This window comes from Netta rufina (assembly GCF_964035555.1).
Source record: "Netta rufina genome assembly, chromosome: 3".
Classification (NCBI taxonomy): domain Eukaryota; kingdom Metazoa; phylum Chordata; class Aves; order Anseriformes; family Anatidae; genus Netta; species Netta rufina.
Window position 1 is genome coordinate 30,918,831 of NC_140125.1, and position 25,102 is coordinate 30,943,932.

At 44.8% G+C, this 25,102-nt stretch overlaps 1 protein-coding gene across 1 annotated transcript in view; it reads left to right on the top strand.

Moving 5' to 3' along the window:
* KIF26B (kinesin family member 26B) overlaps positions 1 to 25,102 on the top strand; it is a gene marked incomplete at both ends in the record, with an annotated part of 290,212 nt that overhangs the window by 258,967 nt on the left and 6,143 nt on the right. Inside the window, 2 exons of the mRNA XM_084283885.1 lie at positions 11,550 to 11,712; positions 12,817 to 16,252. Coding sequence (XP_084140011.1) covers positions 11,550 to 11,712; positions 12,817 to 16,252 — 3,599 coding nt within the window. The remainder of the gene's footprint in view (positions 1 to 11,549; positions 11,713 to 12,816; positions 16,253 to 25,102) is intronic.

Genomic DNA, 25,102 nt, shown 5'->3' on the forward strand with positions numbered 1-25,102 from the left:
GTTTTGAGGCTTTTTTTCAGACATCACCAAGCCAGTCACAGATAGAGATTTTTTTCATCTGTAATCTTTAATTACAGTGCAAGATAGCAATATCACTGTTGTCATTCAGTCTGTTTCACCACATCTCTCAATCAGCCAGCCCATTGTGAGGATAGCTCAGCCCATCTGCAGACAAAAGTTGTTGCTGTCTGATGGCTGTTAATTTTTATGTGAAATGAGTTTTTGGTCTCTCTCCAGTTCCTAACAAGCTCAACCCACCCCTGTTGGTTGTTGGAAGTGCAAATATAGAGGCAAAGGACTTAGGGGACAGAGAACTCTGCCATTCATCTGGTTCTTCAAACATCATTGCAGGTGTTAAAAAAAAAAACTTATTTTGACTTGAAAAAAGGCAAAATGGAATCTGTGAAGTGAAACCAGCTTTCTAGTCCATTTTGCTTTTTGGAAGAATAGAGATGTAAAGGAGAAGCTGTGTAGATAGACAGCTAAGTCCAGACTTAGTTACTTACCCAGATTTTTGGAAGGTGGTGGACTCACATGAGATTTGCTGACTTCAGTGGGATTTTCCAAGTGTCTAGGATCTGCATGTATCACCTGTACATGTCAGTACAGAATTCCAAAATCCTAAATTAGCACATCAACTGGCTGTAGCTGAGTCCATGTTCCCTGCCAATGAAAAGTTGTTGCTTCTCTTAGCAGCTTTTAATAGTTCCATGCTTCTCTGTGAAGGAGAGTTTGGAGTTGTATGTAAAGAGGAACTTTAAAGAGCTAATAAATTGACTACCAGGGATAGCACTAATTCGTGAGGTATCTGACTGTGTATTTTGCTCTAATGTTGTTAATAGTTGATAGCCAAGATCCACTTTCATATGAGTGGATATTTTTTGGTCTGTTAATCTAAATGAGCAGTTCTGCAAGGATCAGCACCAAGAAAATCACATTTCTGATAATGTGTCTCTTAATTTTGGCATCCAGAAAGGTATGAATACTGGCTGAAAGTTGCCACGTGGTTGGCAATTTCTCTTACCTGTGTACCTTCCCCTTGTGTGTTCAAGGGTATTGTTTAAGGACTCTCAGCCACGTTGCTGTGGGAGCACAAATACGATTTCATCCATCCACCCAGCCATCAATTCTCACAATAGTTATGGAGACTTTGAGGCTTTTAAATGGTTTTCTCAAAGCTTCTTTAAATTAGCCAACAGGCTGAAAGTTTATTGCTGGAGGTGATAAGGCAAACTTGTGCACAGATGCATGGGCAGAATAAGCTTCTAAACCTAACTTTCTTCTGGAATAGGTCTAGTGAGTAGCATAGGTGAACCGTATAATTTTCATGATATTAATGACAGATGAAGTCTGTTTTTTTCTCTCTCTCTTTTTTTTTTTCTTTTTTTTTTTTTTCTTTTTTCTTTTTTCTTTTTTCTTTTTTTTTTTTTTTCTGTGCAGGAGTGTTTGTGTTCTCCATCCTCTATGATAATACTGTGGGTTGAAGATTGCAGGGGGTTGCCATATAAAATGTTACTTATCAAAATGCAAAGTATTTTGCTGAGTGACCTTCCAGTTTCCTGGAGATGTCATCTGTTTACGCTAGCAGCACTTCCAAGTGGAGTGGTTTCTAAAACCGAACAGCAGTCAATTTATTTTCAGGTACCACTCCATTTGGGATTGCAATTAGGATAACTAGAGCTGCTCTCCAGCACAGGAAACTGGGAAGGTCACGCTGCCAAATTGTTGGCGTCTTGATGAAGGAGTGTAAACTACTGCTGTCTCTACTGCAGATCAAATGAGTCTAACCAGAATGAAGTAATTATGAAATCCTCCCAAAAGATCATGAATATTCATGGATCAATTACAAACATTTGAAGTTAATTTTCTGTGTGAGGAAATAACCCTGGTATTCCACTCTCGGTACATATGAATCATAACACTCCTTGAAAGCAAAGGGCAAAGTGCTGTTGTTCCTTGCTCCTCAGGCTAGCGGGTGCCACTGTGCACAGCAGTGAGCACCGTTTCTGTCCCCCTTCCAAATGACCACACTGTATTCACCAGGGAGGCAGCCGAAACGGTCACCCAGCTGCCTGGGGTGTGCACAACACAAGGGTCGTGCCGGTCTGCTTGCGCTGAGGTGAAAGCCGAGGTGGCCGCTGCCCTTGCTGAAGGCCTCTCCTCGCCGTGCTCAGGCCATCACCCACCCGAATCAGTCACCAGAGGGGCTGCTGTGAAGGTGGCTTCCAGAACGTGTCCTCAGCAGATTGCCAGGGGATGTGTCCTCGTTTTTCATTTTTGCTATATGATTTCCCCCACCGCTGCCCTGTAGCAATGGTGTTGGCCGGCCGCTCTCCACCTTGTTTGCTCCCAGGACGCAGGCAGCCCAGCAGAGGCAGGCAGGCTCCTCAGCTACTCCAGGGGCTGTTCAGAAGTGGGTACGGCTGTTGTCCTCCCATTCAAAGCAACCAAATTGCTTCACGGTGATAAGCTGAGCCCCTGTGATGCTTCCAGATAGGGAGCCAAGCAAGAAAGGATGGGGGATTGAGGGAGGAAGCCTTTTTCCTTCCCTTTGTGAGTGTACCTTGGTGGAGGTTACGACAGGGCCTGGCCATATGCGAAGTCTTTAAATTATTTAAAATCTGTGTCATTATTGGTTTTAACTGTGGGGATTTTTTTTCTCCTGTAAATCACAGTCTATTTACTGCTCAGGTTTTCCTGTGCCATGGCTGGTTTGGGGGAATCTGGCTTTAAGTCCAGTATACAGTTGCACAGTCTAATTAGCTCCCTGGATTAATTGAGCTTCTGTTTTTCAGCCGAGAATTTATTGGGAGCTGGCACTGTAATGCCAGCTAGGCCAACCAGGATCCTTTTCTTTTGATTCGCGTTGTGCTTTGTCTGTGTCTTTTTAATGGTTCCTTGTGAGTGGAGCTTGGCTCTGTGCTAGGAGCTGGAGGATGGAGCCTGTGCTGGTTCAGCTCTGCTGGCGGCACAAGGGAGCATGAGATGATGGAGGGGACATCTTTCTCTGGGCTTCCCCAGGGCTGGTATAGAGGTGTGCAGCTCAGACCCTGGCTGGAAGTGTCAGAAACCATGAAAACTGCTTTATTGTGAGGTAGATCTACTGTGGATAAGCATGAATTGCTGAGACCAGTCAGTGGAACCTCCAGTCTGGGGAATTTCTATGTCATTTCTGGATAACAGGCTTTTCTTTGGCTATTTTGTTGACTATTAAAGTTTCACCAGCTTTGGGATCTACTTCTATACAAAGTTACGGCTCTTAAGCCATCCTTTTTTATGGTCAGAGGGACAGTCAGTTTCAATGAGTCAGTGTAGCTGGAGCTATTTGGGTTGTCCTATTATTAATTTCTGTCTTTGGTGAAAAGAAAGAAAAAAATGCCTTTTTGTGCATCTGTCACGTGTTTATGTGTTGTCACATGCACAAGGATCGTTCTGCAATATGAAATTTGCACAGTTAGGCTCCTACAAGACAAGAATTGTGGGGGGAAACCTACATTTGATATACCTTTTTTAATATTAGAATGCAAGTATAAGCCCCTGCCATCGCATACTTGACTGCAGCAACTCCTTTTTCCCTCCCTTGACTTCTGTAGTGTCACACCCTTTCATACCTCGTTTTGATGTTCCCAGCACATGAATCTGACCACAATATCTCCCCAGCGTGCTCCTTTCAGCTGGCTCCCCACTCCCCTGTGCAGTGAGGACAGCTTTCTGTTTTGTGGTGGTGTGTTTCATACAAGACAACTAACTGTAGTGTCAGTGGAGATTTTCACTTTGCTTAATTTTCCCTTTAAGGCTAGTTAGCCTCCATCTGGAACAAGTTTGCAATTTCCCCAATGCCTCATTTTATCAGGTGAAGGATTCCCCAGGTTAAAGGTCCAACATGTTACCCATATTTCTTCAACTGCCTTGCTTTGTTCTGCTTACACAGCCAGGCTTACATGGCTGAATCACCGAGTGGCTTTACCGGCCACTTGGCCTCATTTTGCTTGTGCCTACACACATTGCTCCTATTTCCTTGCTCCTTCTGTAAAAATTAGGAACAGAAAGGAAAGACGTGGCTAAGCAAGCTATATCGGTTCTTCATTAACTCAGTTGTTACCTACCTGTAACATCCGGTGTTAGTTTTGTGCCTTTTAAGTTATGAACTGCCCTCTATAGAGAGTATTTCTGTACAATAGGAGCCAAAACCAAATGGAGTATTTATATGATTCTCTCATTATGCAAGCATTTATTACTACAAATAAAGCTGTGCATTAGCACTAGGGAGCAGAGTTAAGACTTTGTGATCAAAAATAGCTGCCATAGTTCCAGAGATTTTTCCTTTGACATACCCCTGTAAATAATTAGATTACAAGACACCTGAGGGCATACATCATCTTATCCTGTAACAATAACACCTTGAGGGACTAGACAACATTTTTCTTTTGGCCAAGTGCCTAGGAAGACACCATGATGTATGATTAATAGAGAGCACAAACACACACCCGTGCACATCCTAAAGCTTATTTATAATAATATTGTATTATAACTCTTGTGCAGTGTTATTACTTCTACTCCTGATGGTGCTGCTTTTGTCACTGAATAGCCAAAATCCTTATAGTAGGAGGGGGAGTGGAAGGGGAAGACAAGGAAAATATTTTCATTAAGGGGATGGGATGGGACGGGACGACAAAGGGTCTAATAGGATTGGTTTAATAATTCCACAGAAAAATCATGATTCCAGGACTTTAGCTGGATCTTCCTCTCCAGCATTCCTTCCGTTTGTGGAAAAGCTCTGTCCTTGCCTCTCCTATACAAAGAATGAGATGCTGGGCAATGAAAATTCTTGCAAATTTACTGAGCATAATATTTATTCTTACTGCTTCATTTTCCATTCATGAATTCTATTTTGCAGCCCTAAACAAAAGCAATTATCATTTGCCTCTTTTCTGTGAAACGCATTTTGAACACATTAGTAGAACGAATTCTCATAAAGCTGAAGGATCTGACAGATGCGGGAAGATACAGGAAGGCTCCGTCCATGCTATGCCCCCTCACCTATGTAGTGTGGTGCAATGAGCCGTGCCAAATTATGTGGGGGTTATGGGATGCCTTTGATGGGTATCAGTGAGCAGCTGAGGGGATTCAAGTGGGGAGAGGGGCTTTGGTGGTTGTACAGTGACAGTAGAGGACATTAATAGGAGCAAGAGGTAAAGAAAGAGGAGATCAGTACTTTGAGAGGTGCTAGCAATGATGCTGGAGGCTGGCAAAGTCTGGTTAAAGTGGTTAGAGCACAGCAGCATGAAATGGAACAGTGTTGGGCCACTTCAGGAGGGAGCAGGGGGTGAGGATCATGGTGTGGGTATGAGAATGAGTAAGAAGGGTGGATGAGAAAAGCCCATGGTAAACACTGGTAGAAGGGAACAGAAGTATCTGATGAGAGAAGAGCATGGCAAAAAGGGTGTGAGCACATGAGAGGAAAACTCTCCTATACTGCAGGAAAGGGTTGTAGTACTCCTGAATCTCACTGTTCCTCACCGGCAGCAAATACTAACAAAACCTCAAGGTAAATCATGAGTCACCTCCTCCTTCACTATTGCGTTTCCATACAAAAGGTGGCAGCTGGGTGCTGCTGCCAGCTGATCAGCTTGTTCAGCAGTTGAGGCTTTTTAATACATGGGAAGGTTTCAGGCCTGCTGATGCCTCATTGAAGTGTAAATATAAATCCATTTGAAATGACATAAAATATCATAGAATCATAGAATATCCTGAGTTGGAAGGGACCCTTAAGGATCATCAAGTCCAACTCTTGACACCGCACAGGTCTACCCAAAAGTTCAGACCATGTGACTAAGTGCACAGTCCAATCTCTTCTTAAATTCAGACAGGCTCGGTGCAGTGACCACTTCCCTGGGGAGCCTGTTCCAGTGTGCAACCACCCTCTCTGTGAAGAACCCCCTCCTGACGTCAAGCCTAAATCTCCCCTGCCTCAGCTTAACCCCGTTCCTGCGGGTCCTGTCACTGGTGTCAATGGAGAAAAGGTCTCCTGCCTCTCGACTCCCCCTTACGAGGAAGTTGTAGACTGTGATGAGGTCTCCCCTCAGCCTCCTCTTCTCCAGGCTGAACAGGCCCAGTGACCTCAGCCGTTCTTCGTACGTCTTCCCCTCCAGGCCTTTCACCATCTTCGTAGCCCTCCTCTGGACACTCTCCAACAGTTTCATGTCCTTTTTATACTGTGGTGCCCAGAACTGCACACAGTACTCGAGGTGAGGCTGCACCAGCGCAGAGTAGAGCGGGACAATCACCTCCCTTGACCTACTAGCGATGCCATGCTTGATGCACCCCAGGACACGGTTGGCCCTCCTGGCTGCCAGGGCACACTGCTGGCTCATATTCAACTTGCTGTCTACCACGACCCCCAGATCCCTCTCTTCTAGGCTGCTCTCCAGCGTCTCATCGCCCAGTCTGTACGTGCAGCCAGGGTTTCCCCATCCCAGGTGCAGGACCCGGCACTTGCTCTTATTGAACTTCATGCGGTTGGTGAACGCCCAGCTCTCCAACCTGTCCAGATCCCTCTGTAAGGCCTTTATGCCCTCATTTGAGTCCACAACTCCTCCAAGTTTGGTGTCATCAGCAAACTTGCTCAAAATACCCTCTATTCCTACATCCAGATCGTTTATAAAAATATTGAAAAGTACCGGCCCTAAAATGGAGCCTTGAGGGACCCCACTGGTGACCGCCCGCCAGCCTGACACAGCCCCATTTACCATAACCCTTTGGGCCCTGCCCGTTAGCCAATTGCTCACCCATCGTATGATGTTTTTATTTAGCTGTATGGTGGACATTTTGTCCAGTAGGATCCTATGGGAAACCGTGTCAAAAGCCTTGCTGAAGTCCAAAAAAATCACATCAGCTGGTTTCCCTTGGTCCACCATACGGGTGATCTTATCATAAAAGGAAATCAGGTTAGTTAGGCAGGACCTACCCTTCACAAACCCATGCTGGCTGGGACCAATGACTGCTTTGTCCCCCAGGTGCGCCTCAATAAGTTCGAGAACCATCTTCTCCATGATTTTACCAGGCACTGACGTGAGACTGACAGGCCTGTAATTGCTAGGGTCTTCTTTCTGACCCTTCTTGAAAATCGGCACAACATTTGCCAGCTTCCAGTCTACCGGGACCTCTCCAAATTCTCAGGATCGTTGAAAAATAATTGAGAAAATTCCGCGATGACGTCCGCCAGCTCTTTCAGCACCCGGGGATGAATCCCATCCGGACCCATGGACTTGTAGGGATCCAGGTGGAGTAGCAAATCCCGCACACGTTCAGGGTCGGTTGGGAGTTTGACATCCCCACCGTCCCGGTCCTCCAGCTCAGGGCACCCTGGGTCCCGAAGCCCATCATCGGCATTGAAGACAGAGGCAAAGAAGGCGTTAAGCGTCTCTGCTTTGCCTATGTCATTGTCTGTGAGGAGACCTTCCCTATCAAGGAGCGGCCCTATGTATTCTTTAGTTCTCCTTTTTCCATTCATATATCTAAAAAAACCCTTTTTATTTTCTCTCACAGACACAGCCAGCTTCAACTCTAGGTGTGCTTTGGCCACACGAACTTTCTCCCTGCAAACACGAACAGCATCCCTGTATTCTTTCCATGACACCTGGCCCTCCTTCCAGTAGCGAAACACTCTCTGTTTCCGCCTAATCTCCATTAGAATGTTCCTGGTCAGCCACGCCGGCCTCCTGCCCCGCCTGCCTGACTTGCGATATTTAGGAATTACCTGATCTTGTGCTTCTAGGAGGCATCGCTTAAAGAATGACCAGCACTGGTGGACATCGAGGCCTTCAAGAGCAGTTTCCCAGGATATAGAAGAATATACAGATTGTGAAATCAATTACTACAGGGGCGGAAAATGCCAGTAATAAGGTTATATTGGCAAACTTACTATGGCTCCATGGGCTATATATATTGTTTTCTCTGCAGGACTTTATTTTATCCATAAAATTAACATCTTTTTCAAGGCAAATGAAGGACTGTCTTTGGAGATGAAGCGGGACTGTACTGTGATGTGGTTGTTGTCAATAAATTCCTGCCTTGACCCATGACAGAAGTTGGAAGGAGTATAGAAATTGGAGCTGTGCAAGGACAGGGAGCTATTCTGAAGGCAGCTGGTACCTACCTTCAGAACTGGTTTGGCTAATGCATTACTGCTGTTTGTAGGTGGCTGTTCCTGCATGCTCCTGGTTTGTTGGGTACCCAGGCTGAGAAACAGATGTACTATTTTCTTTGCAATGGAAGTCAAAGGAAGCTGTGCTTTGAATATGAAAGACTGTATAATGCTCAGTACTCTGAAAGATCAGTGCTTCACACCAAACACCTATGCTTAGTGAAGTCTTCAATGCTGCAGGTATTAACAGGGGATTATGTACCTCACCTCAGAGGCATTCATCAGATACTTCATTGATGAGCTCCACAGGAAAGAGAAAAAAAGCCTTTGAAGAAATAAGTAATTCTGGATGCAGAGCTGAGTTTGTGTAGTCCTAACAGTAGATAAGCACGAGTCCACACATTAAAAGGCAGAGATTAAATGAAAGACTGGATAACTTCTTGTTCAGGGAGCAGTGTTTATCCTGTACAGTGATTCAGTCAGGGGTCTAGTGGAAAAATAGTATCCAGTCATGAAATTAAGGACTTGTACTTAATGCACATAGTCAAGTAGGATTCAGGCAGAGTCCGAGCAAACTTTTCATTATCCTGAGTACTTCATTCTTCTAAAGTATGATTCTATTTTGTTTGATCTGAGTATAATTAATCATGAGGAAGGAAGATAGATATGTTTAAGAGGAACGTAAAGATGTATGCTTTTTCCTTCTTGCTGAGCCAGTGAAAGGACTAATTCACACTGATCCCAGTTTGTATGGTGGTCTCAGAAGACAAGAAATGGAAAACAGTTCACTATGCTGCTGTGAGAAACCTGTAACCTTCTACAAAGCAGCCTTTGCTCAATTTAATGAGCAACATGCACCCAGCAGCCCTTCTGTGAGCTTTCTTCAAAATTTCCTATGTCTTTGTTTTGCACAGACAGAAGATCAACAAAGTTCTTCCTTCTCAAAACTCTTTCAGTCCAGACCTTCTCTTTGTAAAACTTAAGGCTTCACAGGAAATTTTGCTTTTGCAAATACCAGCTCGTGAATCCCCTAATGAAGCAATTCAAAGCCTTGCCTTTTTCAAGCTGAAATACCATGTCAGCACTCAGAAGAGCAAACCATCTACTTCTCATCTCACACTGTATGATCTGCACAAAGTATTTTGTCAATAATTTTACTTGCTGAGGGTAGGATGAGTTAAAAACTAATAGTTGCTAAGCCACATGTTTGTGTTACTATGTTCCCTTTGTTTTTCATTCTTTCTTTGAGAAGTTGGTAGGTGCTATTGTGAGAGATCAGTGAACCATGAACAGGTGAAATGTCTTATGACAATGTCTAGCATTGACAAAATATGAGGCTAGCAAATTTCTTCCTCTTAGTTTTATTTTTCAATATACAATACTGACAGGAGACTAGTTTTTTTTCTGTGTCTAAAGCTGACAGTCAAGATACAGACAGTATTGAATGTGGAAACTCTGAAATTAGAAATCAGTATTGGTTGGGCTTTTTTGCTGCTAATTTTCCTGCTTCAATCCTAAAAAAAATCAGTCCTTTAGTTTCTTTCTGATATATGTCATAGAATTTGAATTATAGAATAAGAATTTCCTCTGTCATTCTTCTTGCAAGTGTGCATTTCAATGCAAAGCAGATGGCACAGATTATTTTATATTCATAATGCATATAGCTCTAGGAGAGCCACGCCACAGCATGCTGATGCTGGCTGCGTGGGTTATGTATTCCCAGGAGACCGACATGTTCAGAATGCATTCTTTTGCCCTTTCCCCTGTCGTCTCATGTTTTGCTATGATAGAAGCACTAGCAAATGAAAGGCTTGTTATTGATTTCTGTGCAGATGTTAATAATTTCTGTTTAACTCTGCATTGGAGTGGCAGTAACTGATGTACAAAATTTGACATCTTAATTATTCCTTGATGGAAAAGAGGGCCACTAACCTGGGGTACAGCAGCCTATTAACTCTGGATCTGTGGATTCAAAGCAGCCTTAGGTCACAAGTGAAATGAGTGAGGCTGTCTCAGTGTAGTCTTTATGGATGTTTGTTTGTTTCTCAAAGCTGCCAGACTGTTTTCAATGAGTCTGGAGCAGAAGGAAGCAGAAATTCTGAAACAGAAAATATTTTCTATCCAGTATTGCTAGCCTTGCTGAAATCATGAGTACTAGAAAACTCAGGAGAACCACCATTTGGGAGCTCCCCAACCTTATTGCTAGATGCATTGAAATACGCATCCAAAATGCTATTGTTTTCCCAATCAAAATAGACGTTCAAGAATTTTGATGATTGTCTGTCAGTCCTATCCAGTAGAAATAGGTTTATTTCCCACAAATTGCAGCTTTTTTTTGATTCCCGTCAGCTGGGAATGTTAAGTGGATGACCAAGGGCACACATTCACCCTAGGTATTAGCAGATACTGATCAGTGACCCCCCAAAATCTGATCCGTAACCACTGACAGTATTGCTATTACAACAGTGAAAGCCATTCATTGAACAGGAGGTAAATATTGGGCTATTGTCTTTACTTTGAGCTGTACGTAACGATTATCCACAACCTTTAGTGTAGGAGATGCTCTCTTCAAAAAGGATACTATTTTCCAACTAGTCAGCTAGTCAACCTGTGCATCTCGTAGCTAAAGCTCCCTTAAAAATATATTGTATGTTTTTGACTACAGGATTGGATGAACACCACGGAAGCGTTATATATGCATCATTATGCTGTTAAAATTGTCATGCTTGACAATTCCCATTCTTAGTCCAGTCATAGCCCCTCAATAAGGCATCAGCATTTCAAAAGCTATCCTGTTCTGAACAATAAAGTAAATGGCAAGAACAGAAAATTTGATTCCCGTCTCAGCAGAAGAAAAGATCTAATATGAAAGAACAATTGTGAGAAGTCTTAAGGCTTGATTGTTTTGTATTTCACCAGTATCGTCCAAAATTAATTTCAGTGATTTAACTACTAGTATTATTGAATCATGCAGTGCCCCAGCTGGCAAGAAAAACTTTGGGTCCTCAAATCTAATAGTCTACATTCTTGTCCTCCAGAGCTAGGCCAGAGTTTGCTTGTACACTGCACACTGGAAAAGGGCAGCAGCCTGCTGCAGTGGCTCCTTAACAGTCCCCAGTGCTGGTCTGCAACTCTGTATTCACAAAGATGAAGGTGCTGAAGGAGTGAGACCAGAAGAAGACATAGAGGGGGAACTGGGAAGACAAAAGAAGTTTAACTCGTAGTCTAGGGTCTTTCAGTGTGCTCAGCTGCAGACATAAGATAGTGCAAACCTGAGGAACAGAACTAATTAGGATTCCATTAAAAGGAGGGGAAAAAAATCTTACTGAGACCCAAGTCACATCACAATGGTCAAAGTGAAACCTCGATTGCTAATGCAGCCTTAATTCATTTTATTTTGCAGAGACAGCAAGCTCACCATGTTGCTTCGAGAGTCCCTGGGGAATATGAACTGCCGCACCACAATGATAGCTCACATTTCAGCCGCTGCGGGGAACTACGCTGAGACGCTGTCCACTATCCAGATTGCATCAAGAGTCCTCAGGATGAAGAAAAAGAAAACTAAGGTAAGGCAATGTATAACTTCCTTCTTGTAAATGCTGGAGGGGGGAGCAAGAAGGACTTTGAAGGTTCCTTAATTGGGTAGAACAGCAAATACAACATCAGTAATCAATTCCAAAGTGCAGAGGTTATATGAACTGTCCTAGGCGAATGGCTCAGAGCATGCATCAGAAACTAGGGGGGATAAACACTTCAGCTTCAGATAGAGGAATGACTTCAGACATATCTGTTATAACAGGTACGTAAGCTGGCCTTGCTTAGTGATACAGCCAAGAGCATAAATTTTCAATTATATTCTTAGTACTAATGAAGTAATAAGGAATTAAAATACTGTAAAGAAAATTGGGATTAATGAAGAATTAGATTCTCTGTGCTTCTCACAGAGAGCAGGAACAAAATAAATGCAAAGCAATGTTTCCATTGCCAGTACCAATGCTCCTTTTATTCTGACTGCTTCTAAATATGGGCGATTGATTTTCCAAGAAGTAAAGAGATGGTGAGCCGTATCCAATTCTGTGTTTATGGAGGCCTGATTCCTTCTGTATAGCTTGCATTGGGAATTGGGTACAACCAGTGAATGTCTGATTTAAATTGACTGCCTATGGATTGACAAAAACTTTGAAGAGAGACAAGAGAAGGAAATCAGTCCACACACCATCACAGCAGTGTGCCTCCAGAGACTCTGCACACATTATACAAATCCACACACTGGTAGTATGACCAAAAGGGATTGTCTGTATTTTCTGTGCCTTATTTGTGTAACGAGTTTTCTTGTTCCTCTTCAGACACACAAAATCAGGAAAGCCTTTGGCAAATACCTGATTTCTTTGGTTGGGCTAAATTAGAAAAGGGATACTGATTAATTTATTCAGTGCTTTTTATTTTTGAAATCTCATGACTCTTAAAATGGGACATTTAGAGCCGGGGCACTGTGTTCTCTGTTGAACACTGCCGTGTGTTTGCTATAAGACTGAATATAAGAGGCTTCAGAGGCTTCATTAGAGATTTCCCTGTTTAGATGCGACTCTGACTTTTTTGTGTGTGTGCTTTGTGTAAGGAAGTGCTTGCAATACTTAAATGTCATGGTTGCTGTCTCTCTGATGTTGCAGTATACATCAAGTTCTTCTGGAGGAGAGAGCTCCTGTGAGGAGGGCAGGATGCGGCGGCCAACCCAGCTGAGACCTTTCCATTCCAGAAACACCGTTGACCCAGACTTCCCTATTTTGCATTTGTCAAGTGATCCTGATTATTCGTCCAGCAGCGAGCAGTCCTGTGACACAGTGATTTATGTCGGCCCCAATGGCACTGCCCTTTCTGATAAGGAACTGACAGATAATGAGGGTCCCCCTGACTTTGTTCCCATAGTTCCTGCACTGCAAAAGACCAAAAATGAGGGAAGGCTGGAGGAAGGTAGTGAATCAGGGCCCAGCACATCTGAAAGAGATTGCCTGAAGTGCAACACCTTTGCAGAGCTCCAGGAGAGGCTGGATTGCATAGATGGCAGTGAAGAAACCGACAAATTTCCCTTTGAAGAGATGCCTGCTCAATTTAGCTCAGACCAGATGTCTAAGTGCTCTGTCTCAAGCCAACTGGCAGAGCTTAGCCACTTACCAGAGTCAGATAAGGAAGATACAAAGCCAGAATGTCAGCATCCTGATAGAGAAGCCAAGGAAAATATAAATGCAACACCCAGCAAAACTAAAAGAAATCACTCCCCCATTCCTTCTGGAGCTCTTACTAATGTTTCAACTCCTTCTTCTCCCAGGAGTGTAACAGGGAGCTCTAGTAAAGAGCTGAGCTCTTGCCAGTTAGCACACAGCACCAGCTTGCAGAGCAGTAGAGAAGGTCTCAACACCTGTGGATTTGTGGAAGGCAAACCTAGGCCAATGGGTTCTCCTCGGCTTGGCATTGCAAGCCTCTCCAAAACCTCTGAGTACAAACCACCAACTTCTCCTTCCCAGAGGTGCAAGGTCTATACACAGAAAGGAGTCCTGCCCAGCACCACTCCCCCACCAGCTCCTCTGAGTAAGGACACTGGGGTGACATCTAGTGAATCTTCATCACAGCCAGAAATCCGGACCCCACCTGTAGGAATGAGCCCTCAGATCATGAAGAAGTCGGTGTCTTCCAGCAGTGGGGATTTTGAAGAGACCATCCTTGATGAAGATCAGCAACAAAGCATTTCTCCTGAATCCAAGAAGGAGATACTGAGCACCACCATGGTGACTGTGCAGCAGCCATTGGAACTGAATGGAGAGGACGAGCTGGTGTTCACCCTCGTAGAAGAACTGACCATTAGCGGGGTCCTGGACAACGGGCGCCCAACCAGCATCATCAGTTTTAACAGTGACTGCTCCGTGCAGGCGTTGGCCTCTGGGTCTAGGCCAGTCAGTATCATCAGCAGCATATCTGAAGATCTCGAATGTTACTCCAGTGCAGCTCCTGTGTCTGAAGTCAGCATCACACAGTTCCTGCCACTTCCAAAGTTGGGCCTGGATGACAAATCCCAGGATGATGGCAGCAGGCGCTCATCTATCAGCTCATGGTTGAGTGAAATGAGCACAGGGAGTGATGGCGAACAGTCATGCCACAGTTTCATTGCCCAGGCATGCTATGGGCATGGAGAAGCAATGGCAGAACCCCCTGTTTCTGAGTTTGCAAGCACCATACAAAGTGCCAGCATGATCTGTGTAGGTGACAAACAGAAGCCAGTGACAGACAACATGCTCATACTGTCAGAAATGGGGGAGGAAGCTTTCGGCAAAGTGCCACCCATCAAAGGCTGTAAAATATCAGCTCTAGGGAAAACTACTGTCACAATTAAAAACACTGCAAGCCTCAGTAGCTGTGAGGGCTACATCCCAATGAAGACAAACATTACTGTTTATCCATGTATTGCCGTTAATCCCTTCAAAGCACAAGACACTGATGACACTGTATCAGCAGTAACTGCAGACCCAAAGGCTGCCCATTCCCATGAGGGGAAAGAATCCAGTGCTAAGAAGGATATCAAATTTGAAGATCCTTGGCTGAAGAGAGAAGAAGATGTTAAAAAGGACAGCTCTGGGAGCATTGATGGGCCAAGGCCTGACATGGCCACAGTTCCAGCCAAGCCTGAGCATGGCACAAAGCAGTCCTCAGCAGATCGGTTTAGCAGCAGCAGTGGTGGGGACGCCTCTGTCTCCCCAGGATCTGACAGTCTGAAGAGGATTGTGGATGGGTGTGAGATGGCAGCATCAGGCTCTGCAACCCAAAGCCCCATTCATTCCACTGATGGCCTGAAGAGCCGCAGCCTCCCTCGAGGGCTCCCAAAAGCAGGCAAGCTGGAGGAACCTGACAGTCACCTCCAGCCTACGGTCACTGACAGCAGTGTAGCCAGCTCTCCTGCCCACCCTCAGCTTTCTAAGGCTAGCCTAGACAAAAAAATGGCCTCTCCCAAACACTGTGTCCTCACTCGCCCCAAAGGGACCCCTCCTCTGCCACCGGTGAGAAAGTCAAGCTTGGATCAGAAGAACAGAGCCAGCCCCCAGCACAGCGCAGCCAGCAGCACCACCAGCAGTCCCTCCAGCCAGCCTGGGCCCTTCCTGGCCAGCTTCCCCGAGGAGCTGAATGCCAAACCCAAGGGCCCTGGCATTGACAGCAGCAGCAACAACAGCAGCAGCAAGCTGTTCAGTGCCAAGCTGGAGCAGCTTGCCAGCAGGACCAACTCCCTTGGAAGGTCCACAGGAAGCCACTATGAGTGTCTCTCACTGGAAAGAGCAGAAAGCCTGTCCTCCGTGAGCTCCAAGATGAACCCTGGCAAAGACACCACCATGCCGAGGGCTGGAAGGAGCGTCAGCCGCAGTGTCATGTCCTCACCAACCAACTCGGGGCTCTCGCAGTCTGCAGGGGCCTCCCCAAAAGCCGGCCAGTCAAAGATCTCTGCTGTCAGCAAGCTCCTGTTGGCAAGCCCCAAGGCCCGAAGCCTGTCTGCCTCTGCCACCAAAACACTCAGCTTTTCAACCAAGTCTCTGCCTCAGTCCGTCGGGCAGAGCTCCAGTTTGCCTCCAAGTGGGAAGAATATGTCCTGGTCAACACAGTCCCTCAGCAGAAACCGAGGCTCCAGCCTGGCTTCCAAATTGCCACTTCGGGCTGTCAACGGGCGGATTTCAGAGCTGCTCCAAGGCAGCGCTGGCTCCAGAGGTTTGCAGCTGCGGGGAAACTCGGAGGCAGAGGAGCGCGGGGGCCTTCACGGAGAGGAGAAGCCAGCCGTTCACATGCTGCCATCCCCTTACAGCAAGATCACCCCTCCAAGGAAACCTCACCGCTGTAGCAGTGGTCACGGGAGCGATAACAGCAGCGTCCTGAGCGGGGAGCTGCCCCCCGCCATGGGGAAGACGGCCCTGTTCTACCACAGTGGGGGCAGCAGCGGCTATGAGAGCATGATGAGGGACAGCGAGGCGACGGGCAGCGCCTCCTCTGCACAAGACTCCATGAGCGAGAACAGCAGCTCTGCCAGCGGCAGGTGCCGAAGTCTCAAAAATCCAAAGAAACGCTCAAATGCGGGTAAGTTTGCGGTGATGTGAAAGAGGGACACAGACCAAACCAGCTAACTAGATCATGGTGGGGAGGCCAACCCTGAAGATGAGCTAGTTCAGTGCCAGCCGTATCTAGTAGCAGAGAAGCCATGCCAGGTTAAGTGTCCCAGGCTCTGAGCTTCTTCATTTTGCACTGTGCCCAAGTGTGTATGTTTGCATTGCCTATGCAGTGGAGTCTCCCCCTCACCCTTTTCACTTAGGTTTATTTCACATTAACAGAGCACATATCCCTAAAGCTGTTTCATGTTGCCAGTGGCCACTGCATTCAAGTGTTTATTTGTACAAATATTCTTCTGATTTGATTCCAAAAAGATGCCTTCATGAGGCAGTGAAATGTAATTGTTACTCTTAAGCACTTTGGGCACAGACTAACCTCTTGGTATGTGTGTGTTACAGCGGCACAAGACCACAGTCTTGCTCAAGAGCAGTATCTGTTGTGAGCTCACTTTAGCTCCTCAATCCATCTGGATGCCCAAAGGGTACAAGATGCCCTGCAGCTGAAACTGAGCTCCTTCTTCCCACCCATATTAGAAGGCAGAACAAAGCTGTGGCCATGCCCCTTGTAAGATCATATCCTGCCTCTGAGTCTCTTGTTTTTTAACTTTTTAGTTGTGAGCCCTTCACTTCCAAGTATTTTTTTATTAATAAATAATAAATTATATTAATAACATTATAAATGTGGGAATTACTTCACTGAAGTCCTTACAAATCTGAGAGCTCTTTAGTCATCACAGAGCGGATCAGAAGGACTTCGCCTTTGTTCAGCCATAATCCCCAGTAGCTTTCATGCTGCATCAGCGCTTTTTAATGAGAAAGCAAGAGCCTCCTGGGCCATGCCAGGAGTCTCTGCCGTTGCAGCTGGTACATCTTCTCACCAGAATATTAGAATTTCAGAGGTTTGCAGGGAGGGGATGAGGAGCATCCATCAGCTGGACACCTCACCTTTTTCCTGGGTGCTGCTTTCCCAGCCTGAAGTGTAAGCCATGCCTAGTTTCTTTTTTTAAATAAGCATGTTGACATTGGAATGGGTTGTACAAGTATTTGTAATATCAGTGGCTACCTACCCTGCAGTAGCTCTGGCTGTGCAAAACGTGTTATTCTCATATAGTTCCTAATTCACCAGCCTTTCCACTTGCTGGGTTACTTGCCTCTGGGATTCATTTAGAGTGAATGAACTGAGTGATGCATTACCCTCTCTTCCCTCATGCTTTTGACTGCAGTAGCAGGAAGAACATGTGCAGCACAGATGTGAACACAATAGATACCACTATTAAAAGCATATCCATAAGTGCATGGCTGATTTTACCTGTTCAGAGAATACGTCTGAAAGTGATAGCTGTTCATTGTGCAAGCAAGGGCCAAGTGATGAAATAATCTTTCTGATGCTAACTTTGCATCCTATGAGAAAGACTCTCTTCTATCCTTTCAGCATATATGGCAATGAATTGATTTTCCTCTTTCTGAGGAGCTGGTCCTCTAATGGCCCCTTTCAAATATGTACTTTTTAATGGTAATGTGCAAGAAAAAGAAGGATGATTTTGTATGTTCTGGAAAAGGAATCCAAAGCTGACTACACAGATTGCATTGAGGGCATACAGGAAAGCTGGGGAGGGACTCTTTAAGGGAGTGTAGTGTTATGGCAAGGAGTAATGGCTTTAATCTAAGAGAGGGTGGGTTTTGATTAGACATCAGGATGAAATTCTTCACTCAGAGGGTGGTGAGGCCCTGGAACAGGCTGCCCAGAGAAGCTGTGGATGCCCCATCCCTGGAGGTGCTCAAGGCCAGGCTGGATGGGGCTTTGGGCAACCTGGTGTGCTGGGAAGTGTCCCTGCTCATGGCAGGGGAGTGGAACCAGGTGATATTTAAGGTCCCTTCCAACCCAAACCATTCTGTGAGTCTTTGATTTCTGGGATTGTAATGCTAACTAGATTGTATGTTACAGAGAAGTTGCCCATACGATATGGAGTTTTTCCATAGGACATTTGCCTTTTTTTTTTTTTTTTTTAATTCTGTAGCAAAAGCTGAGCCCCTTGATTTCTAATTGCCTTGGCAATGATATAGTGACAGGCACGTAGTAAGCATCCTTGAGAGATGTCCATCTGCAGTAGACAAGTGGCTCTGTAAAGGTCACCATTCCTTTTTTTAGCTTAGAAGTAAAGCTTAGACAATCCTCCTCTTGTGACAGACTATAATACCTTCCAGTTACTTCTGACACAGCTGGACAATTTCAACAAAATTTGACCCAGTAATAGAGGCAGAACTTTAACAATTTCTGTGCAAACAGGTAGCTGTGCAGGTGAGGGAGCGGAGAGAAAACTGCAGTGTAGATTCAACCTTAGCAGACACCAGAGTCCATCCCTCTCTCTTGAATCTAGCCAACTTCGATCCTAGCTGTCAGAGTTGTAATAGTGGTTTGTCATGCAGTACAGATATGCAAAGACAGTGAGTGATGGGATGAGCAGGAAGCTTTCCTTACCAGGGAACACGGAGAGTCAGCTTTGCCACTCTTTCTTTACTGCTGAGTGAAATATGACCTTTTTCTCCAAATACAGCTCTGTCTCTGGATGAAAAATTCATGTCTTTAGTCGAATTTCTTTTTAGTTTTGTTCCTGTCTCCCTATTCAGCAATGGTGTGGGTGCCTACCATTGCTAGGTCGGAATGTCAGGAGTGAAGGGTGTTAGGTGGAGGGCCAGCATCCCTGCAAGACACCTGCCCTGGTAGGCTCAGCATGGTGTGCCACATTGACATCCCTCAAAGTACTTTGCAAAGCTTCTCTTAACTCAGTCTGTTACCTGACACGGAGAGATCATGTGAATTAATGTTATTTTTGATACTTTAGTTTTGAGAATGATTCCCTGTATCTGCAAGTAATTCCTGTATTGTTTAGAATTAGTTGTATTTGTGTTTGTATGCAACTGCAACCAATATTTTAAAGCAATTAAGAAAAAAAAAAAGTCTTTCCTGCCTTCCATATCTTTAGCAGCAAACCAGCACCCAGAAATTATTAAGGTTTCACTTTCTTATAACCCAGCTCCTGTTTGCATTTGGTCCTGCAGCAGGGAAGTAATAATTCTGTTTTGATGTGTTTGATAATAGTATAATTTTTCACATGTCAGCAGATTTATGATGGCATAAAACCAGGATTATGACTTCAATGTAGGAGAACATGAAGGAGGACCTGAGATATAAGGGAGAATATAGTTGTTCACAAACATATTTTTACTGCATAATAAACAAAAAAATATGCAAAGATCTGCAGTCTTTCATCCTCTGTAGTATTTCCTATCTATAGGTCTGCTCTCACCTGAATGATCTCTCTTAAGGAAAACTTTTTAATGAAAAAGATAGCATACAAAGGTTCTGAGCTCTTAGAAGACGGATATTATTTTAATACATAGTGTCAAGAGCATTGGACCTTTCCTGATTTGCGGTCACAGATCCACTGTGCTGTAATGGATATGGCACTGTAGATATGCTCATTTCGGGTCAGGCAACCTTGTCCACTTTATTTATGATTATTATTAGCAGAAATGCTAGCTGTCAGACACGATCAACATGAATCAGCCCAAGGCCCCTTTAAGAGGAGCTATAAAGAGTCTTTAGGAGAATCACCAGCAGCGCTGTCAGATCTCACAATTACTTTTGAAGTCCTGACACATTGGAAAGACATCATTTTTTCCTTGAGATTAAGATCTCGTCTTTCAGTGCTCTTAAGTGCATTATTTGTATGTGTAGGTGCTTCTGCACTGGTTGTCATACATGAAGCATCAGACCTACATTGACAGCTTTGGAAAGATAAAGCTAGCTGATATCCTTCAGTTTTAGCCTTAAGTTAAATTTTAGTCTCTACATAGGTATGTACAGTTCACAAACTGCCCAGTACAGAGTGAACAAAATAAATAAATAGTTTGCCCATTATATTCTGATACCTATTTACATCATGAGCCATGTAAGCCTCCTCCCTGTAGTAACCTATCGGTTTAATGAACACTTCCATCTTTCCAGCAATTAGCACTGGTCCTATAATACCACATCAGCATACATTACCCCAAAGTGACTGCTTATCACAGAAACAGCTATTTGGCCCTGGTATACAGCTGTACATTTCAGAGCTTCCCTTTAATCCACCTTGCGGTGCAAGTATTACTCCAGACCCCATTTTACAGGTGCAGGGAGTTTTACTGACTTACCCAATGCTTACAGCTAAGTGGGAGCCAGATCCAGGATTAAATTGTAGGCACCCTTGACTTCTGACCTTGACCCCCAGCTGACTTGGCCCACATCCTCCCCTGCCCTTAACTGAGCAGCAGAGAGGAGGGTTTTATCTGCTGTTTTATTTTTGTGTCAGCCCCTCCCTCCCTCTCCACCCACCCTCAAGCATCTGTGCAGCTGTGTTCGCTCCAATTTTCTTCACTTACTCCCTTAGCCTTTTCCCTGCAGGAAACAATTGGCATCTCAACCATTTTCCTGGCTCTCACTCCACCCTCCTCTCTCTCAGGGAGGCAATACCGTCTCAAGTGGGGCGCTGAAGTTTTAGGGCATAGTCATCACCAGCCCCAATTACATACTATTTTTTAATACCTTGGAAGTTTCAAGTGCAATGGCCCAGTGCTGGTCCACGGAAAGGCAATGACAAGGGTGCTTTTATAGTACAGACTCCGTTGTGTCATGAGGAAGTGCATTCAGGCTTACCTCCATTTTAACCAAGCCATATTTGTATCCTGGGAACACAACAGGGACAAGAGGGAGGCTGGCAGGGTGGCAGATTAGGACTTGCACCGTCTGTGTTGTGTTCTCAGGGGTGCTGCTGGTTCACTCTGTCACCTTGGGCAGCTCATGTAGTGTCTGTGTTCCCTGCTTACCAGCTCACAAAACTGGATAGTGGCCTTGTGGAAGAAGGAGCAGAGCAGGATCCTTAGATCAGAAGTGTTACGTAGTTGCTTGTTGCTCTTCTGCCTTGTTAGCATCTTTTCCCCAGTTCAGTTTGGGTGTACGTGGCCTTTACTCTAAAACAACTCTCAATGCAAAACAGGACTGGGTGATTTCAGTCGCACAGCTTTACTGCTTGTTTCCAAATGCGTGATCCCCTCAGCTCTGAGATAGCAGCAAAGTGAGAGCCCAGCCTCTAATGAGGTTTACCTAGCAAAGGCAAGCAGGCCCTGTTTGCATTCCCATGTGATGCACATGAATGCCTTGTGCCTGCCTTTTGCCTCTCTTCCTGCAGATGATTCAGGACTGCCAGGTCTGTGAGGAGACTTCCCCTGGGACGGCAAAATGAGAGGGGCTCTAAGACAATTTGTTACAAGACAGGGCTTCCCATGGAAATTGCAGAGATGTTCCTGAGGCTGTTTGCTTTCCTGTTCATTTTGGGAATGGGCTTGGGTGCCTGAGGGAGCCCCCAGCCCACGTGACATACAGATAGGTCTAAGGGCTGTCGTGCATCATTGCTTGCAGTGCTCTGCCAAGCTGGGATGCCTGTCTTTCAGCCTTCCTGAACATGGGCTATCACAGAACATTGGAAAACAAAAAACTAAGGGATGCTATTGGTAGTAAAGCCAAGTCTCAACAAGACTGAGGAAAAGCCAAGGTTTCCAAATGCTGACTTCCTGATTTAAACCTATGCCTAGGTCTGCAGTTGTATTTCCCAGCATTTGCAGGACCCTGCTCCTACCAGTCTAGAATAGCATTTGCCTGTGTATGTATATGTGTGTGTGCCCACATTTTAATCATCTTTGCACGGGGAACCTGTCTGCCTATAGATAATTAAAGTTTCTTGCTGCAGCATTTTACTGCTTTTGCAGTAAAGTTTCATGACTTCTTACGGCTCTTTCTCAGTACTGTTTCACCACCTAAGTAGAGCAAATTGCTACGTGATTTTAAGTGCTTTCATAAAAAGAGAGACCATTAAGACATGACAATAATTATCTACATTTAGAGTACCTGTTTTGTTCTTACCTCCGTACTCCAGATTTCACAGCTGGGATGGTTTTAAAAACGGAGATTTCAGGGTTCCTGGAAAGCCCTGAAAACTCCATATTCATACACATTGTACCTCTGAAAGCATTTAGCTCAGTCTACGAAAGCAGCAGAAAAAGCCAGAGGCTGAATCTGTGGGCTGTAAATTATGAAAGTCCATCTCCAACCAATATTACAAAGCAACACGTTTTGAAACGTGGCCAAAATGATAATGCTGAAACAAAACACCAACAAAAAGAGTCTGAGCTTTTCTTGTTGAATCCAAGTGAAAAGGAATTTAGTTCATGTTTAGACTGCCTAAGGCACTGTGGGGAGCTGAAAATTGCCCTTTGTATCACAAAGCCTAGGGCATCTCCAGCATTTCTACTTTAACTTGCTCACAACTGATGGTAGCTAATTGATATCCTGCATTATTCCTTTAGCGTGACAAAGGATGTTTAGCATTATACAGCAAGACACTGTCTGTGTGCAGGTGACCCCTTTATGAGTGTGACTGCTGGCTGGACGGCCCTGGGGGGTGGAGCAGAAGGAGGGGCAGTGTGGGCTTCAGCTCCAATTTTATTTTTTTTTTTTGTTCATTAAAACAACAGCATTGATTTTCCCAGGTCAAAGCCAGGCCATTTCATGCAGCAAATCTGTGTTGAAAGGGATCAGAATAATCATTTTTTACACGCTTGACTACTGCATGCCAGCACTGAGCTTTCAGCCACATGAACATAGGAATGATTTAATAGAGGAAGTGGCAGCAGGCTATTGTGCGCAGTGAAGGCTCCATGTAACATGCATGACTGAGTCGTACACCATTAGGCCGGGTATAAATAAAACCTGCTCCTTGCACTGGCACAGAATTAGCTCACAGGAATGCCTCTACCACTGTCCCATCGGGAGCTAATGCTCTGGCTGCAGAGCCCCTTCCTCCTCCATCTCTGCCTTTGCTGGCCAAGCCACAAGTGCAGCTATTCAATGCAGTACTGCCATAACAGTAACTGGCTCCTTAAATAACACCCCAATGCTGACAAATCCATTTTAAACCACAATCTGGACCAAAGGGAGATGAAGATTTAGAAGAGACTCCGGTTGGTTTTTGCTAGAGATTGTGGGTGCTGAAAACGCATCCCCTGTAATGTGTTGGAGCATCTTCCCTGGAGCGTCTCTCAGATTCCCTGTCAGCCTGCCACGCTGCAGGAGGGCTGCTTCCTCAGGGCTGGTGTCAGGAGTGCTCATTCACCAGCTCTAAACTGCCCTGAAAGGCTCCTTATAAAGTGAGACAGTAACTCGGGAAGCATGGGTAAGAAATGAATGGGAGGGGTAGAAAAAAATTAGGTGTAGGCTGTACCTCAGCATATTCCTCATACCAGTATAGAAGCAACATGTCTTGTATAGGTATGGATGGAAAATAATAAACAAGGATTGCTGTATTCCTGTGTACAGCAAGCAGTTATTTCTAGCCTCAGGTGTCCTTTTACTTCTTACTGATTCACAATGCATTTAAGCCGACACAGAATATGGCCTGAATTATTTTGCAGTGAGATGGGCATGGAAGATTTTTCTTCTGAATGACAAATCACATCAGTGTTTCCTGCTCCAGGTTTTCAGTTGTGGCATGGTCCTTCCTATGCCATCTAAGTATTTTTTGGTGTTTGGAGCACCGACCTCAAGTTGTGCACCCTAAATACTTCTGATGAATTCTCCTCACCATCAGAAGGCTTTTCCACGCGAAAGCATTGGCAACGTCTTGAGAAACCGGGAGGGGAGCTTAGCACTGCACATACTGCATGAAAATCCAAGGAGGAGTGATGGCTGTGCTCTGCACTGAGGAAAGGGCACTGTAAAATAAACTAGGAGGAGGGAGGTCAAAGGAATGGTGAGGAATTGGTTCAGTCACGGATAATTGCCCAGCAGGGCAGATCCTGTAGGAAATGGGGAAGAGAGGAGAAGTCAGCATTGCATCTTCAACTCAAACAAAGCAGGAGCCCCCTTGTCAGACAGTGAAGAGCAGCAGGGGAACAGGACAAGTAATCTTTGCCAGTAAGCAGACAGTTTGATGCTACGTTGGAGGTTGATGCTATCACTACTGGACAGTATTTCTTAGAAGTGAAGCCACAGAAAGAATGGGGTGAGCTTAGGGGTACTGCTCTACTTAGCCAGGATTAGTTCTTTATTTTTATTTTTTGTAATCGCTTTCAGTTTGAATGGACTGCATAGTGAGAAAAAAGCAAAATGCTGAACAACAGGTTCTGCACACAAAGGCAGTTTTACCTCCCACAGCATTTAGTGCAGTAGGGAATAGCTTTGGCTCTACATCCTGCCTTTAAGCACACACTATAAACTTCTGGAATTATGATATATCAAATTACAGTTTCATCTTCTGCTTGAAACATCTTGAAATTTCTAGGACAGCAGTTGTTTAACATCCCATTCAGCCGCATCCTGCTTTGAAGAGATACACATCATGCTTCTTTTCGTGGGGATTTTGCAATTGTACTTTGTGCTTTTACCTTTTCCACAGAAAAGATGCTCAGGCTGGAATGTGTGCTTGGAAAGCAATAGAAAGGGAATGCTGCAAGCTATACAGTATTTAAGCAAAACCAGACCTCTAGGGTTTCTGCCCCAGTCAACACATGCTTTTATGAGCACATATCCATATGGAGTTGGGTAGTTTTGCAGAGGTCAGCGAGTCTTATCCTTGAAGTTACCCTTACATACCTACCTAGCTAGCTTGGTCTGTTTCTAATACCTTAAAGATGAAGGCTTCTCCGGACTTACATCTGCTGCAGTAGCTTCAGTGCCACCCTTGAGTCAGATCTGCTTTCACACTGCACACCTTCACTGCTGTGTTGC